The sequence below is a fragment of the Aethalodelphis obliquidens genome, unplaced genomic scaffold (assembly GCF_003676395.1).
Source record: "Aethalodelphis obliquidens isolate GAN/ISIS:26980383/991018 unplaced genomic scaffold, ASM367639v1 scaffold1, whole genome shotgun sequence".
Classification (NCBI taxonomy): domain Eukaryota; kingdom Metazoa; phylum Chordata; class Mammalia; order Artiodactyla; family Delphinidae; genus Aethalodelphis; species Aethalodelphis obliquidens.
Window position 1 is genome coordinate 72,461,527 of NW_020837945.1, and position 15,356 is coordinate 72,476,882.

The 15,356-nt window shown below is 35.3% G+C and overlaps 1 protein-coding gene across 9 annotated transcripts in view; it reads right to left on the minus strand.

Annotated features, from left to right (window-relative positions):
• DLG1 (discs large MAGUK scaffold protein 1) overlaps positions 1 to 15,356 on the minus strand; it is a 286,699-nt gene that overhangs the window by 163,430 nt on the left and 107,913 nt on the right. For 2 of the 9 annotated variants that reach the window (XM_027108268.1, XM_027108262.1), the window contains exon 1: positions 10,242 to 10,583. The exons of the other annotated variants lie outside the window; for them this stretch is intronic. In XM_027108268.1, coding sequence (XP_026964069.1) covers positions 10,242 to 10,475 — 234 coding nt within the window. In that variant the 5' untranslated portion in view covers positions 10,476 to 10,583. Of the gene's footprint in view, positions 1 to 10,241; positions 10,584 to 15,356 lie in introns of those variants that run through there. 9 annotated transcript variants of the gene reach the window in all.

A 15,356-nucleotide genomic window follows, 5' to 3' on the forward strand; every position in this document is an offset into this window, starting at 1 on the left:
GTTTTGATTCAAATTGCAGATTATAATCTCCAGTTATTTTCCTCAGGACCAACAAAAATTCTGTAAGGCAATCAGCTGGTCCCATTTTGTCATAATAATAATTTCTTCACACTCCACAGCTGGCTGAGTCAATAGTCACAGATCAGATTTCAAAAATACTGAAAATACTGTTCAGAAACAGGACTAAATTGGGGTTTACTAATGGATAAAGAATGAATAGGCAGGGCTCCTGTTAAGAGGTGAGGGGGAAAACATCTTTTAAATAAATTTATCTAGGTGCAGAAGTTGTATTTAGGATTCTCCTAAAATTCCACTGCTTCCAGATGTGACACCAGTTGCTTTAAACTTGCACAAAATAGGTCCAGTCTTTGTTGATTGATTTGCATATGCCTGTAAAACTGCCACATCAGTTAGTTTATTTAAAGTTTGTAAAATAAGGTGATAATTGTAGGCTACTGTTCTCCACATGGTCTGCACAACTATTTTTAGCTTTATCAAAATTCTAAATTTTGATATGAAAATGGAGGATTGAAAAAGTTATCTAAATAACAGTGCCAGGAAGTACAAAGAATAACGCAGTGAGAGCTCTTTAAAGAAAACGATACTAAGTCAAATTTTGACAATAAGAATTTAAGTTCTTCATATATTAAGAAGATATACGCTTCAGTTTTTTCACAGAGGGCTTTGAATTACTTTAGAAATATACATGATTTTATAAAATCCTGTAATGGAGACTTGCTAATTTTAAAGCCATAGTTCTATATAAAAATGGCTTGGGAAATTTACAGTGGCCAAACCATATTTAGAAGTTCCAAATTTCCCTGTAGCCATCATCAGATTAAATGAAAACAGACACATATTAACATTTGTTTATTCATTCAACAAACAGTCAACACGGGCGTTCACTATGCTAGGCTCTGGGGATATAAGAGAAGAAAACATACATCTGTACTACCAGCTCTTGTGAAGCTTATGGTTTAGCAGCTGATATTAAACAAATCATTACCCAACTGATTACTGAAATGCAGCTGTGATAAGAGGTATGGAGTACAATTCTCAGGAAAACAAACACTGCTTGAAATAAGCAAAGGGAAAAAATGTTGTGCAGGCTGAATATCCTATTCTGACCTCAAAGCATATGGGCCAGTCATTCTTCAGCACTGTTATTAACACATTATTTTAAAAGTTAACTCTAAAACTATATATATATATATATATATAAAATACACATATACACATATATAATATACATACTAAAATACATAAATTGCAGCTTGTGAAATTTCTTTTTACCTATTTGTCCTTGACAAAAGGACAATCTAACAATCATGACACTCTATAGAAACTACAAAGATGAATGCAACACACTTCCTAATTATAAAGAGCTTATATAACAAATTTCACTTACTTAGTTCTTCAACTATAGCCAATCTAATCCACCTTAAGATACCAATGTTGCTATTTTAACAGACTTTATTTTTTAGAGCCGAAGGTACAGAGTTCCCATATAACCTCTGCCCACACACATGCACTGCCTCCCACTATCAATACTCCCCACCTGAGCTGTACATTGTACAGCTGATGAACCTACACTGACACACCATTATTATCCAAAGTTCATGGTTTACGCTAGGGTTCATTCTTGGTGTTGTACATTCTATGGGTTTGAACAAATTTATATATAATGTCATGTATCCACCATTATAGTACCCTACCTAATAGTTTCACTGGCCTAAAAATCCTCTGTGCTCTACCTATTCATCTCTCCCTCTTTCCTAACCATTGGCAACCACTAATCTTTTTACTGTCTCCATAGTTTTGCCTTTTCCAGAATGTCATATAGTTGGAAGCATACAGTATGTAGCCTTTTCAGATTGGTGTCTTTCACTTAGAAATATGCATTTAAAGTTCCTCCACATCTTTCCATTTGTTTTTAATGATTAATAACATTTCATTATCTGGCTGTACCACAGTTTATTTATCCATTTACCTACTGAAGGTCATCTTGGTTGCGTCCAAGTTTTGGCAATCATGAATAAAGCTGCTATAAACATCTGTGTGCAGGTTTTCATGTGGACATAAATGTTCAACTCATCTGGGTAAAAACTAAGGAATGCAACTGATGGATTGTATGGTCAATCTGTTTTTTTTTTAATTAATTTTTTTGCCTGTGTTGGGTCTTTGTTTCTGTGCGAGGGCTTTCTCTAGTTGCGGCGAGTGGGGGCCACTTTTCACCGCAGTGCGCGGGCCTTTCACTGTTGCGGCCTCTCTTGTTGCAGAGCACAGGCTCCAGACGCGCAGGCTCAGTAGTTGTGGCTCACGGGCCCAAGTTGCTCCGTGGCATGTGGGATCATCCCAGACCAGGGCTCGAACCCGTGTCCCCTGCATTGGCAGGCAGATGCTCAACCGTTGCGCCACCAGGGAAGCCCCAATCTGGTATTTTTTAAAAAAGCGAATACAACCATTGTAAACTTTTTGTTTAATCTTCATCTTTATGCTTTTCTAAAGTGTCCAACTATACAAATGACTGGGTCTCAAACACCATTTAAACATATTTTTGAGTAGATATTCTTTGGGTAAAAAGGGAAACAATTAATTTCCAAATCTGAGTAATGTTATTAATTTTACAAAATTACTGGCCTTTTGAGTAGGAAATTAAACTTTGCCAAGAGACAGCATTTCACAACCAAGTATAACAGAATTTTTATCCTAACTTTGACTGCTTGGTTAATCAATACTCAAAGAGACTATTTCTACCCATTCTCCTGGAAACTATTCCACTATCAGACTTGGCATTTCCAAAGTCGTTTAAGAGGATTATCTACTTACTCTCTATATATTTTAGTTTAATACAAAGGCATTATACTACTGAATATAAGCAATTTTATTCCTTAGAGATGAAGAAAAAAATATATATATATATATTTGATCTATCACTTCAAAACACAACTATTATTAGGCATGAGACCAAATGTTTGAAACATACATAGATAAGATTAGGCCAATCCGTGTTGGTCCAATGTGGAAATGTCTTGGTGTGAATATTTAGACCTGCTGCCTGGTAGAACTGTCAGAAGATAAATGGTTATAGATGATGACACCACATGCCTCTGTTTGCCTGGGAAGTTCCCTCTTTCCATAAAAGTACTCCAAGTTTGGTCGATGAATTATATACTCATCCTAGTTATAAGGAAACCGAATGTTTTTTCTCCTCTTCTCTCCCTGTCTCACCTCCTCAAGGGTATTTCTTTCCATAAGGGTAAATAACAAGAGAATCATCAGCTAGAGGATCAGTATAACACTAAAGTGTGATATGTTTCACAGAAGGTCTAAGAGAGAATTCAGACAGATTAAAAATATATAATAATAAAGAATCAAGTAGTATTAAGTGCTATGAAGAAAAATATTTAAAAAGGTAAGAAGTCAGGGACATTTGGAGTGAAGAAGTGCCTGCTACCTTAGACAAGAATCTAGGAAGACCCTCTGAGAAGGTAACAGATGAGCAGAAATCTGAAGGAAGTGAGGAAATGAACTATGAGAATATCTGAGGAAAGAATGTTCCAGGCAGAGGAAACAGCAAGATTAAGGTTCTGAGATGGCCACATGCTTGATATATTTGAGGAACAGGAACAAGGCCAATACAGCTGGAACAAAGTAATTGAGGGAGCAGTAGGAAATGGGATTAGAGATACTGCCAGGGGCTAGATAATAAAGGGCCTTTTGGACTATGGTAAAGAAGGATTTAGAATTTTATTATATATCGAATTGGAAGCCACGGGAGAGTAAAAAGCAAGGTACTGACAAGAACTGACATTCCGTAAAGATGACTCTGGCTGCTGGGTGAAGAACAGACTGGTGAGAGTAAAGAATGAAGCTAGGGAGACCAGATAGATATCTACTGCTATAGTTCAGGCAACAAATTAAATAATTTGAATTAGTAGTTGTAGAAGTGGTGAAAAGTGGTTAGATCATAATATATTCTAAACACAGAGCCCTCAGAATTTGCTATTAAGTTGCATGTGGAGCAAAGGGAAAAAGAACAGAAGATTATTCCAAGGGTTTTCATATTCAACATCTCAGTGACTGGTACACTGAATGAAGATGGGGGAGAACAATAAAATTAGAAACTCTGTTTTTGACATGTTAACTTTCAGATACTTAATCCAAGTGGAGATACTGAGTAGGAAAGCCAAACACACAAGTCTAGTGTACGGGGGATAGCTCTGGACTGAAGATATGAGTACTGATGTATTTAAAGGCACCTGGATGAGATCATCTGAAATATGAGTATAAAAAGAGAGAAGTTCAAGGACTAATGCCCTGAGTTACTCTAACTATTAGTGGTAAGAAGAGGAGGAGGATACTGCAAAGGAAACTGAGGTAGGGAGAGTATCAGGAGAATGGTGTTCAAGAGTCAAAGGAGAATTTAAAGGAGAGAGCAGTTAGTTGTGTAAAAAGCTGTTGTGGGGTCGAGTAAAATAAAGATTGAGAACTGATCACTGGATCTGACAGTCTACTCCTAGAGGGGTTCTGGCTGGTTGTTTTAATGAAAGGTATTTTAGCGGGTATGTACGCTGATCGGAATAATCCAGTATGGAGGGAAAGACGGACAATGCAATGAAGAGGAGAGAGAATTTCACAAGTCCCTGAACAGTCAAAAATGAAGATCTAGTACAGAAGTGAAGGGTGAGATTTAAGAACACAAGTGGATCATTTATTTTAACAGGATGGAATACAGAATAAGACCATCAATTGAGAATGAGGGCCAGGAAACAGGTATTGGAAGTTTAATGGGCAGCTTTGGAGCTGATGTGGAGGAGGCAGAGTTGCAATTAACCAAGGTTAGATCTTACCAATGAAGTGACAGAGGAGCAAGAGAGTTAAGATTATGAAAGGCAGTGTTTATAGTCATGGACCAAGGAATGTGAGCAAAGCAAGGAGGGAAGTGAGAGCATGAAAGAAATGATAGATAATAAAAAGTTGGGCTGGAAGTCTTTAAAGGGTAAAAACAAAATTGTTGTAGGGGAGGTGAGCTGAAAAGAAAGGAAGTGCTAGTCAGTTTGAAATGCTTGCAGCTGAGATTTTGTAAGTGGTTCAGTCAATGGTAATGAGGTCTTGAATATAACCATTTCAGCAGGTCACTCAAGTGAAAGAAAAAATAAAGACTCCTAGAGGCAAGGATATCAAAGAACTGAGAAGTCAAGATTTTGGAAGGATCATACCAGGATACTGAAAATCACTAAGAATGATTACATGAATAGTGGACAGAGAAAAGACAGTTCAAATCATCAATGAGTAGGAGTGATTGTGAAAGATGCAGATGACTAGACAAGGAGGGGAAGTAGAAAATACTGTCTGATGATATATACATTTTTAAAAGGGAGGAGGTACAATCATCCATAAATACCAATGATAAGCAAGGAAGACATCAACTCCACTTGTTGGTCCCAAGGTACATGGGACGTGACAGATAAAAATTCCACTTTTTGTGAGGGGTAAAGAAAAAACAGTACTCTCGGGGGAACACCAGTTTTCTATGAGAGAAAAAAAGGTGAGATGAACCATCACAGAAGAGTTTGAGGAAAAAGGAAATTTTGCTGATCACGAACTGGGAGTTCCAAAGGGCAGAGTGAAAGAAATTGGGAGGTCACAGATAAATGGGAGTTTAAAACATACTGGAGATATACCAGAGTCAAACAGAGATAAGGAAATTAAGTGAAGGTGATCTGAAAGGCTTCAACTTTTTTTTTTTTTTTTGCGGTACGCGGGCCTCTCACTGCTGTGGCCTCTCCCGTTGCGGAGCACAGGCTCCGGACGCGCAGGCTCAGCGGCCATGGCTCATGGGCCCAGCTGTTCCGTGGCATGTGGGATCTTCCCAGACTGGGGCACGAACCCGTGTCCCCTGCATCGGCAGGCAGACTCTCAACCACTGCGCCACCTGGGAAGCCCCAAGGCTTCAACTTTTTTTAGTGATTAAGATGTCCTGATGGTATGCTTGGTAAAAGGTGGATAATCAGTTAAATTTAGTTGTCTGCTTGTGACTGGTTTAGCATTTGCAGAAGGGGTGTTGGGCGGGAAAGCAAGGTCAGGAAATTGGTGTCTCACCAAGAATTTGAACTGCTCTTTGGGGTCCCTCCTTTATATCCTGCAATTGAAGGTGTTGAGATATGTGGTTCTTTAAAAACTGTACAGCCTGCACTCACAGGAACTTATTCAGTCAACACTATTTACTGAATGTCTGAATGAACTGCACCATCCTAGATACTGTAATTCCTAATTATCTAATTTGAATTTGTTGAAGACTATTAAAATTAAGCAATATAAAAATAAAATAACAATAATAATAATAGCTTCCAGGCACTCTTCTAAGTGTTACATGCATTTAATCATTTAATACAATTAACTCAATGAAGTTGATGCTATTACCTTCATTTGGGGACAATATAACCAATGCATAGCTCTAAAAATTAAATCCTTTCTACTCCAGAATGTACCTGTTTAGGACAAATCATATTCTTTTCATACAAATTAGCCTATTTATTTTTCTGGTATCTGAACAGTGGGCATCTATCTGAACAGCGTTTTCCTGTATTTTAATTTAGGACAGAGTTTCTTCCTCTAAAAAGCATATTATTCAATTCATGTGGCTAATATTCACTCTTGTTAAAATTTTATCGTTCTGCTTCAATTATAAGTCATTATGCCTGTTCCATTCACTCCTAGGAAGAGAATTTTGCTGTTTTCAGCTTAATTTGGCATGTCAATTATCTGGGGGAGGGTTGAAATTCTATTTGAATATTTATAATGACCCACAATAGGGATTTTGAAGTAATCCAAAACATGGGAACAATTGCCAAATATACATCCGAAGTGACCTACCACATTACAGCTGTTCAAAGTTTATATATGACTACTATTTTCGTTAATAAACATTGACATCACCAAGTAGATAAAAGCTTTTACTTAGGAGATAATCAAGTAGCAAAGTCTAGAAGTATTGTGCTAGAGTTTTTTAAAGCCCTGTTGAATATAAAAATTGGTCTTGGATTTAACAGAGCTGCATCACTAAACAGGACAGGGCAGATTGGCATCAAAGGATCATAAATACAAGAACAGGAAGAAGGCTGAAGTGAGGAACTGAGGAGGGCTTGACAATGAGTAGCCCACGTTTTCTATATTATAATGACTATTCAAAATTAAGAACATAAGTAGTATGAAGCTCAAAATAGAAAACCTTACACCAAAGTAAAATAATTCACAAGAAACTCATCTTAGTTTAACACTAAAAACAAACAAACAATAAAACCTCACATTGTAAACTTTTGGGATACAGCCAAATGACAAAAATTAGACATAGTCTTTAAGCTGTATGGTTATCATCATGGGTAAAGATTCAAAGGGGTGAGGAAATCAGGTACATGGGGAGTTTGTGCAGCTTGAAGAAAATCTGAAGAATGGAGGGGAAGAAAAGGGAAGTGGAGGAAGAGATGGGCTACTGTGAAGGATCAAAGGCACGTATGACGGCAATAGAGTGAATCCAATAAATATAGGTACCCAAGAGGTTTCAGGTTAGGTGCCACTATTTCGGAAGGCCATGAGCTAACAAGGTTTCAGGTGACTGAAATGGTAATTAATCAATCAATTCCATAAACATTTACTGAGCACCAACTACATGGCAAGTCCCATCCTAGAAGCTGGGGTCCTGCAGAAATTTATAACCACTTGGCTTCCCTAACATTTAAAAATATTAATGACTTCCTACTAAGTGCCACATATTACAGTAGAATCTGACACAAAATCTTAGTTGTGAACACAAATATCTTAAACAGATGAGCAATTTAAGTGAATCTGTAAAGTACATTTTATTTTTTATTTATAGAGGCTATTTGGTGGGATATGAAATCATATAATGACTTTCAAATTACTAAAACTGCATTTAATAACAACTCTCCAAACTGCTAAAAGTACCATGCATCATAGTTATAAGGAATTAGATTCAAAGTTAATCTTGCTATCCAATCTTAGAAAAGAATATTTCTGACAATAATGAAACAGGAGACCTGGTAATCACTTTTGCCATTTATCATTGACAGAACAAAACACTATCATACATATATATTCATAGGTATATAGCATATGCTCAATAAACTAAAATTTCATTAATCTACTTTGTTTTTAACAATATAAAAATCCTCTGTTACAAAATAAAACTGCTAGCCATGAGTCAGTAAATGAAACAGAAAAATGTATCCTAGCATCAACTAAAATTTAAATACGCCTAACATTCTTTCTCAGTCCTATTATATTTGATCCTGTAAAATGAATTCCAGTGAGTTACAACAAAAGACTTGGATATATAAAATATCCAACTCATTAGTGAGAAAAATAACATAGAATGCAAAATGATGTTGGTTCTCCAGAGCTGGGGAAATATAAGCTAAAACTCTGACCTAAAGTCTACATTTATAGATATGAAATACAAAGATAATGAAAAAGACAAAATAAGTAACAGAAAGAGGGCTGAAAGAAAGAAAAATAGTAATTTTTCAGTATACACAAGTGATCTGAACCAAACGGGAGGAAGATAAAATTTTAAATGGCTTTGTAGGATCAATTGCAAATAGAGTTTTTATTAAAATTGTGGCTATTTTAGTGCAATACAATAGCAACTTTTTGGCCCAACTCCTAAGTAACTATAATGTAATTCCATAGTTTCAGTAGTTTTATATGTAAACTATTTTGCTTGTCTTTCATTTGTATGCCTTTTACAAGATGAATTATATATCATTGGTTGTGTTTGTGTATATACATATAGTTGTGTGTATTTGAAGTTTTTAACAGATCTTTCTTAATGACAATGGAAAAATATCACTTAATACTAACATAGAATGAATAACAATGCTAAGCTTTAGTCTCTGTGTCCCTTTTTGGTATATGTAATTGTAGTCAAAATCAAGTTAGTTAAATTCTTGGGGCAGTATTCAATCTAAGAGTTAAATCAATCGTTGCCTCTGAGTAAGTTTTGATTATAAGTAATCTCACTGCCTACATAAAAACTATTAATGACTCTCCCTAGCCCAGTAATTCCATTCCTCTCAAACATCTAAGAAAAAACAAGAATATTTTTACTTAAGAAATATGACATTACTTAAAAATAAAAACTATTGAAAGAAAATTCTAGTAACCAAAAACAAGAAGAAGCTGTTGACAGTTACTTTATACTTACTGTGCTGCTTCTAATTACTAAAAAAAAAAAAAAAAAAAAAAAAAGATGGTTTTAAAGGAATTTATTTTTAAAAGGCCCTAAGGTATGTGTATATATTTAAATTTAAAGGACAAAAGCATTCTCACCTTGTTTTTTAAATTAGACTAATTTTTATGCTTTCATTTTTACTGAAGTTGAATATCTATTAAAAACATGTTTTAAAATGAAAATATTCCCCCAACCCTCCTTTAATACCAAATAATAGGTATTTCACTCAAATTATGATTAACTTTATATTTTCCTTATATTTTTAATACTCCTCAAAAAGAAGTGGTTTTATGTGATTTTTTTTTTTAATTTGAGGACTTTTAGTATTTGCTCAGCTCTTTACACTGTCAATTGAATATTTGATAAAATATTCCTATAATCATGTAATTACACAAGTTTACTGCTTTCCAATTAACCCTAGATAATATATTTATAGAAATGGAAGGATTCATTAAATCCCTTGAATAAACCATAATGTAATAATTTTAAGATATTAGTATATACAATAGCCAACTGTATTCAGTTTAATCTATACTCAAAACACTAGAAAATAAAAATATTTCAAATTATCTTCTGTTTCTTTACTATAACAACCTCCTGAGGTTATCTAATGACATATAAAAGCTATACAAACAGGTATTTTCTTTGGTCAAACATCATACTTTATAGCGTTTAACACAATCTGAAAATAAGGAGACAAGCATTATTAATTTACATTTTAATTTATGTACGAATGGCTTTATATTTTTAGAGAAGTCATTCAACAGAATCTGAGACTGTTTTGTTTGGCATTACATAAGAGCAAAAGGGAAAATATTTTTGTTTCCCCTTTCACGCTAAAGACCTGCATAGATGGACTGAAAACATATATTTCTGCGTATCCAAGGTTTCAGGGCATAAGACTGTGTTTTAATAATAAGAAATCTATACTAATACATTTTTGCAAAGCAACATGAACCGAAAATAATTTCAACAAGTGGTATGTTACCTGGGTGGAGCTGGTGGCTACCGAGATGCAGTCAATAAAGCTGTGTCTTCGAGTGAAAAATGCAACTATCTGCTGCCAGCGTGAAGGTTCTGGCTCAGCTTGCAGTTCATCTGATGAGCCCTTTTTCGCCCAGTGTTTCTGCTTTGGGCCTACTGAGCCATGGCTAGAGCTAGTATTGCCTCCTCGACTGGCGCGAGAGTACAGAAGTGTGTTGTTCCCGAAAATGTAATTCATCTCTGCAGCCCTGCAGGTGGTTGCCAAGCAGTCTTACTTCTCTACCAGCTGCTGAGTGGTGAATGATCGGTAAAAACTGCAGCTAGAATTACAGCAGCATCACTTGTAGATCAGGGAAAATAAAAACCTTGAGAAATGATGCTCATTTTCTCTGTAATTTCTTCCCATGAAAGAGCTTGTATCTTCCCTCTGTACCTGTTAGCTGTATGATGGCTGAGTTTATATTTCTAGACAAAAAAGACGACATAAGGTGGTTTTCTTTCTCATGATTATTTTTTCACCAGCGTCTGCAGGAAAAGCTGTTCTTTTGTTAGCTGATAACTAGACGGACTGAAATCCAGGAAGTGAGGTCGATTAGCAGGTAAAGAAGGATGTTATAAACACTGGACTACCAAGACCCTTTGGGGCTGCCTGATTTAATGCACTGGGTGGAGAAACCCTGGATTACCAAGTTTCAATCACAGTCTGAAGTAAAATCCAATGGCATCTTCGCTGCTTAAATAAATTATAAATATGAACTGAATTTAAAAATACAAGAGGATTCTCTCTGCCAACAGTTCTGATTGTTTAAAACAATTTTACTAAAGAAATCTTTCTATTCACATATAAATTTCTACATCAGGAAGGCACTTACATTAAATAGCACTAAGGTTTTAAAAGGTACTATCTACATTAAACTCTGAGGATCTAATGACAGAGAGAAATCCATTTGGAATGTAACTTGATAATTTTATTTAACATATTGGTTTTTTTGATTAACTGAGTCTGAAGACAGAAACAGAATAATTAGCTAAATAAGTATTTGGCTTCTGGGACTTTTGTGATAAAAAAGTGCTATTATCAGCATCATCTCTCTCATATGTTATAAACATTAAGATTACCAAGTTATGAATTTGTAAAAATGCAAAAGAATTAAACATAAATTTTTTGTTTTATAGCCAGTAAAACATATTTTATCCAACATGACATAAAATAATACTCTGGTTCAAAAAATAGTACTGTTTGATTGCTAAATAGATACTTTCTAACATCCAATATCTAGGTCTGTGTTTCTCAACACAGTAGTCCACCTCAGAATCACCTCGGGTGCTGGTTAAAAAAAATACAGACTGATATCCCCTTCCCATTAGAATTTTTAGGGGTTAGGGAGATCTGGGAATTTTCATTTTTGAAAAGCCCCCCTAAGAGACTCTTAAGCACCCTCAAGTTTGAGAACCACAGATTCCTAAGTCTGTCCCCTTAATACTATGCTACATTAGTATATAAAACAACATTTCGCCATTAAAAACAATATATGAATAAAAATGCTACTTGATAACTTACTAATAGTTGAGTAATTCAATTTTTAAGTTGATATAAGTACATCATAATCCCCAACCTCAGCCATGAATGAGGACCAACAAAATCTTGCTTGCTTTTGCTTACCAGCACCAACTAAATGCAGTCTATTGAAAAGTAGCATTGGCAAACTACAACCTCTAGGACTACTGCAAATCCTGATTTGGCAAGAAAAGATGCGAACACTGTCTCTATGATTCCGTCTCTAAGATACAAACACATGCCCAAGAAGGGTTGAGAGTCATGTGGGACTTCTGGAAGTAAGATGTTTTGTGACAGATTATAGCAAAGTTTGCTTCTTCCCAAGAACTGTACAGACAGTAGCTGGCAGCTTTATGGCCCTACACAGATTGATCTTATCTATTTGGGGGTAGGGGACTAGAGGAAAACACTAAGGGTAGACAGAGAACTAAGAATCCTCTCTAAAAGAAAAAAAGTAAAACCTCCTAAAAATAAATTTTACTATGGACCAGATACTTAATAAAGAACTGATTAGTGTGGTTTATACAAATGCTCTAGTAATTGGTTTGACCCCGAAATATGTGTCTTGATCTGTATATGATGGAAAGCCAGGGTGGGAGGGGGAACCTTAGAATTTATACAGATTCTGTTACTCTGGATTTGTAAGGATGAGGATATTTTAAAAATTTTGGCTGCACTGGGTCTTTGTTGCAGTGCGCAGGCTTCTCTCTAATTGCGGCATGCAGGCTCCAGCGCGTGAGGGCTCCAGAGGGCATGGGCTCAGTAGTTGTGGTGCACAGGCTTAGTTGCCCTGTGGCATGTGGGACCTTAGTTCCCCAATCAGGGATCAAACCCACGTCCCCTGCACTGGAAGGCAGATTCTTAACCACTGGACCACCAGGGAAGTCGTGGATAAGGATACTGAAAATGAATGTTGAATGCAAATATCCTACTCAAGTTGCAAACAGTACCAACACAGATGGAACAGTAAGGCATTCGTATACAATGATTTCTTATGCTAGAGAGCCAAAGAGCTTGGGAACAATCGAAAGTTGATGAACGCTCCATCCCATATATCCCGAGCACAGAGAAGAAATACTTCTCAATATATAAATTTCCTATTCAAATCGACTGACATCAAGAAAACAACTTTGAGTTTTGAGAAAGGCTTTTTTATGAAAATGTCCCATTACCTGAGCTACGGAAATCTAGGATCACCTCATCGACTGCACAACAGTCAATACACACATACAAAACCATATATGTACCTAAATCACAATTGGTTTCATATGATTTGATTGGGAAGCAGAGGCAACCAACTCCTCACTGATCTCTGCTTTAGAATAACCATACCCGTGTCACATATTGGAAATATAAGCTCTATTCCGTTAAACCAAAATTTAAATTCATTATAGAACCTGGAAAGTCTATTTAAAATAGTGAATTTTAAAAAATACTACACAACGTTTAAATCATCAAAAAGAACACTATTAAGATTTTAATATGATATATAAAGAATGGACATTTTTTTTCTGCAGTCAATTACTCTACCACTGAGCAATACTCTGCACCTAACATTCTTTTTTCTGTACAGTTTTTCTTTTTCACAGAATGATAATAATATTATCTATAGCAGAACTCTAAACAGTAAGAGAAAGCATAAGTAAACTAAGTACATCCATTTAGTGATTACATACTTTAAATATGATTATGAAAAATTTATGACTGTTAGAAATGTTTATTTTATAACATTAAATGGAAATAAAGACAGTTCAAAAATTTATATAGGATAGGCCCTCAATTATTTGTACCCTTTTCCAAACTTGCAAATAAACCCAGAAGTCTTCAGGTATAGTAACAAAGGCAATGATTAAGTAATTTTAGTGAAAATTTTTAAAAGGTTGAAGGATGAGAGGAAAAACAATATTGAAACTCTAAAATATTAGGAAAAAAATTACTAAGTAACCACAAAGCCAATGTACTGTAAATGCAACAAGCATTTTCCTTACCTTTTTATCTTTATAATAAGGCCTATTAAATTTCAAAACATGCAGCTGTACTAAGACAAGACTAAGAAGATTGATAACATAGATTTGTTATTTATCTAGAAAAAAGTGATCATATATATACAAATCGCTTCTGTATGAGCGCCATCTAGTGGTCAAATTGTATGCAAACTGTGTGCTCAACTTAGTACTCCAGGGTCATCCAAAAAAGATAAAATTCAAAAGTATTTTAATATATTCCAGAGTTGTAAAAACAAAGTTGACTTCAACAAAGCACTCAGTATGCACTCAAAATAGGAAAGATTCTCTTCCTGTAGCATTTAGTTCAACAGGCATATGTTTGCTTATAGCCATTCTTCTGCTACCTCCATTTCTCACAATATTTGAAAAACTACCGATTGCTGCTGGTGATTTCATTTGATAGTATTCTCAGTACTAGTGGATAAAATGTGTCCAGGCTAGAAGATACACTTATTTATAATAATTATCTGTTCACATACCCTGTTCTGTCTTCAATTTCAAGCCCCTTGTAACTACATTTACTTTGCACATATTAAACATAATTTTCCGTCATTGAAGACAAAAGCAAAATATGAACTCTTTTATTCAATGACCATTGCAATATCCCGCACTAAGCCATGTCACCCTTGTCATTTCATCTAGATTTAAATCTATTTTGAAAAAGGCTGAGGTTTTGTTTACTTGTTCAATTTACTGTTCTGACCATTTTTCCTAATTCTTAGATCATTTTCAGTTTTAGGAATCTTGACACTGTTCTTATTAGTACCATACTACTATATTTAGAACTGTTTAAAATTGAAGCTTACTTTTAAAGATTTTCATATACCACAAGAATTTACCCACTGTGTCTGTCCTTTTCTTCCACATTACAGTTTTTCACCATTATATCACCAATTTCTTTCTTGAAACTGTCTAGCACTGGCAAGAAACTTTCCCTTTTAGAGTCTTAAATCATAATTACTTTTTTAAAAAACTATTTTTTTTTTGGCTGTGCCACGTGGCATACAGAATCTTAGATCCCTGACCAGGGATCAAACCTGTGCCCCCTGCAGTGGAAGCACGGAGTCTTAACCACTGGATGCCAGGGAAGTCCAAATCATAGTTACTTTTACGTTTTATGCTAAGGCCTGAATAAAGTAACTTTCAATCACTATCTTATTTCATTCATTACTTCAGTAATGAGAATCAGCACTAGCACTACAAGATCCTGACAGATTATTTCACAGCATGTTTCATGGTGGCAAACCCTTCATAAGCCCACTCATCAGCTCAGGATCAAGGTCCTTCACACCTTGTCCTCATTTCCTAACAACCATCCTAAACATCAACTACAATATAATGAACTTTTCTGCATTTTTAGTCTCTTCAGACTATCACTCTCCTACTGTACTTATTTTCTCCAGTAACTGCCTTCTCCTCTGAATTAGCATATTGTATACATCCTTCAACACCTTGTCCAAATATCAACTTTGTTTTTTTACAATACTTCAAGAATTTAACTTCTCTTTATTTTTTCATGTTACATCATACCGTGTTATAACTATCTCTCCATAAA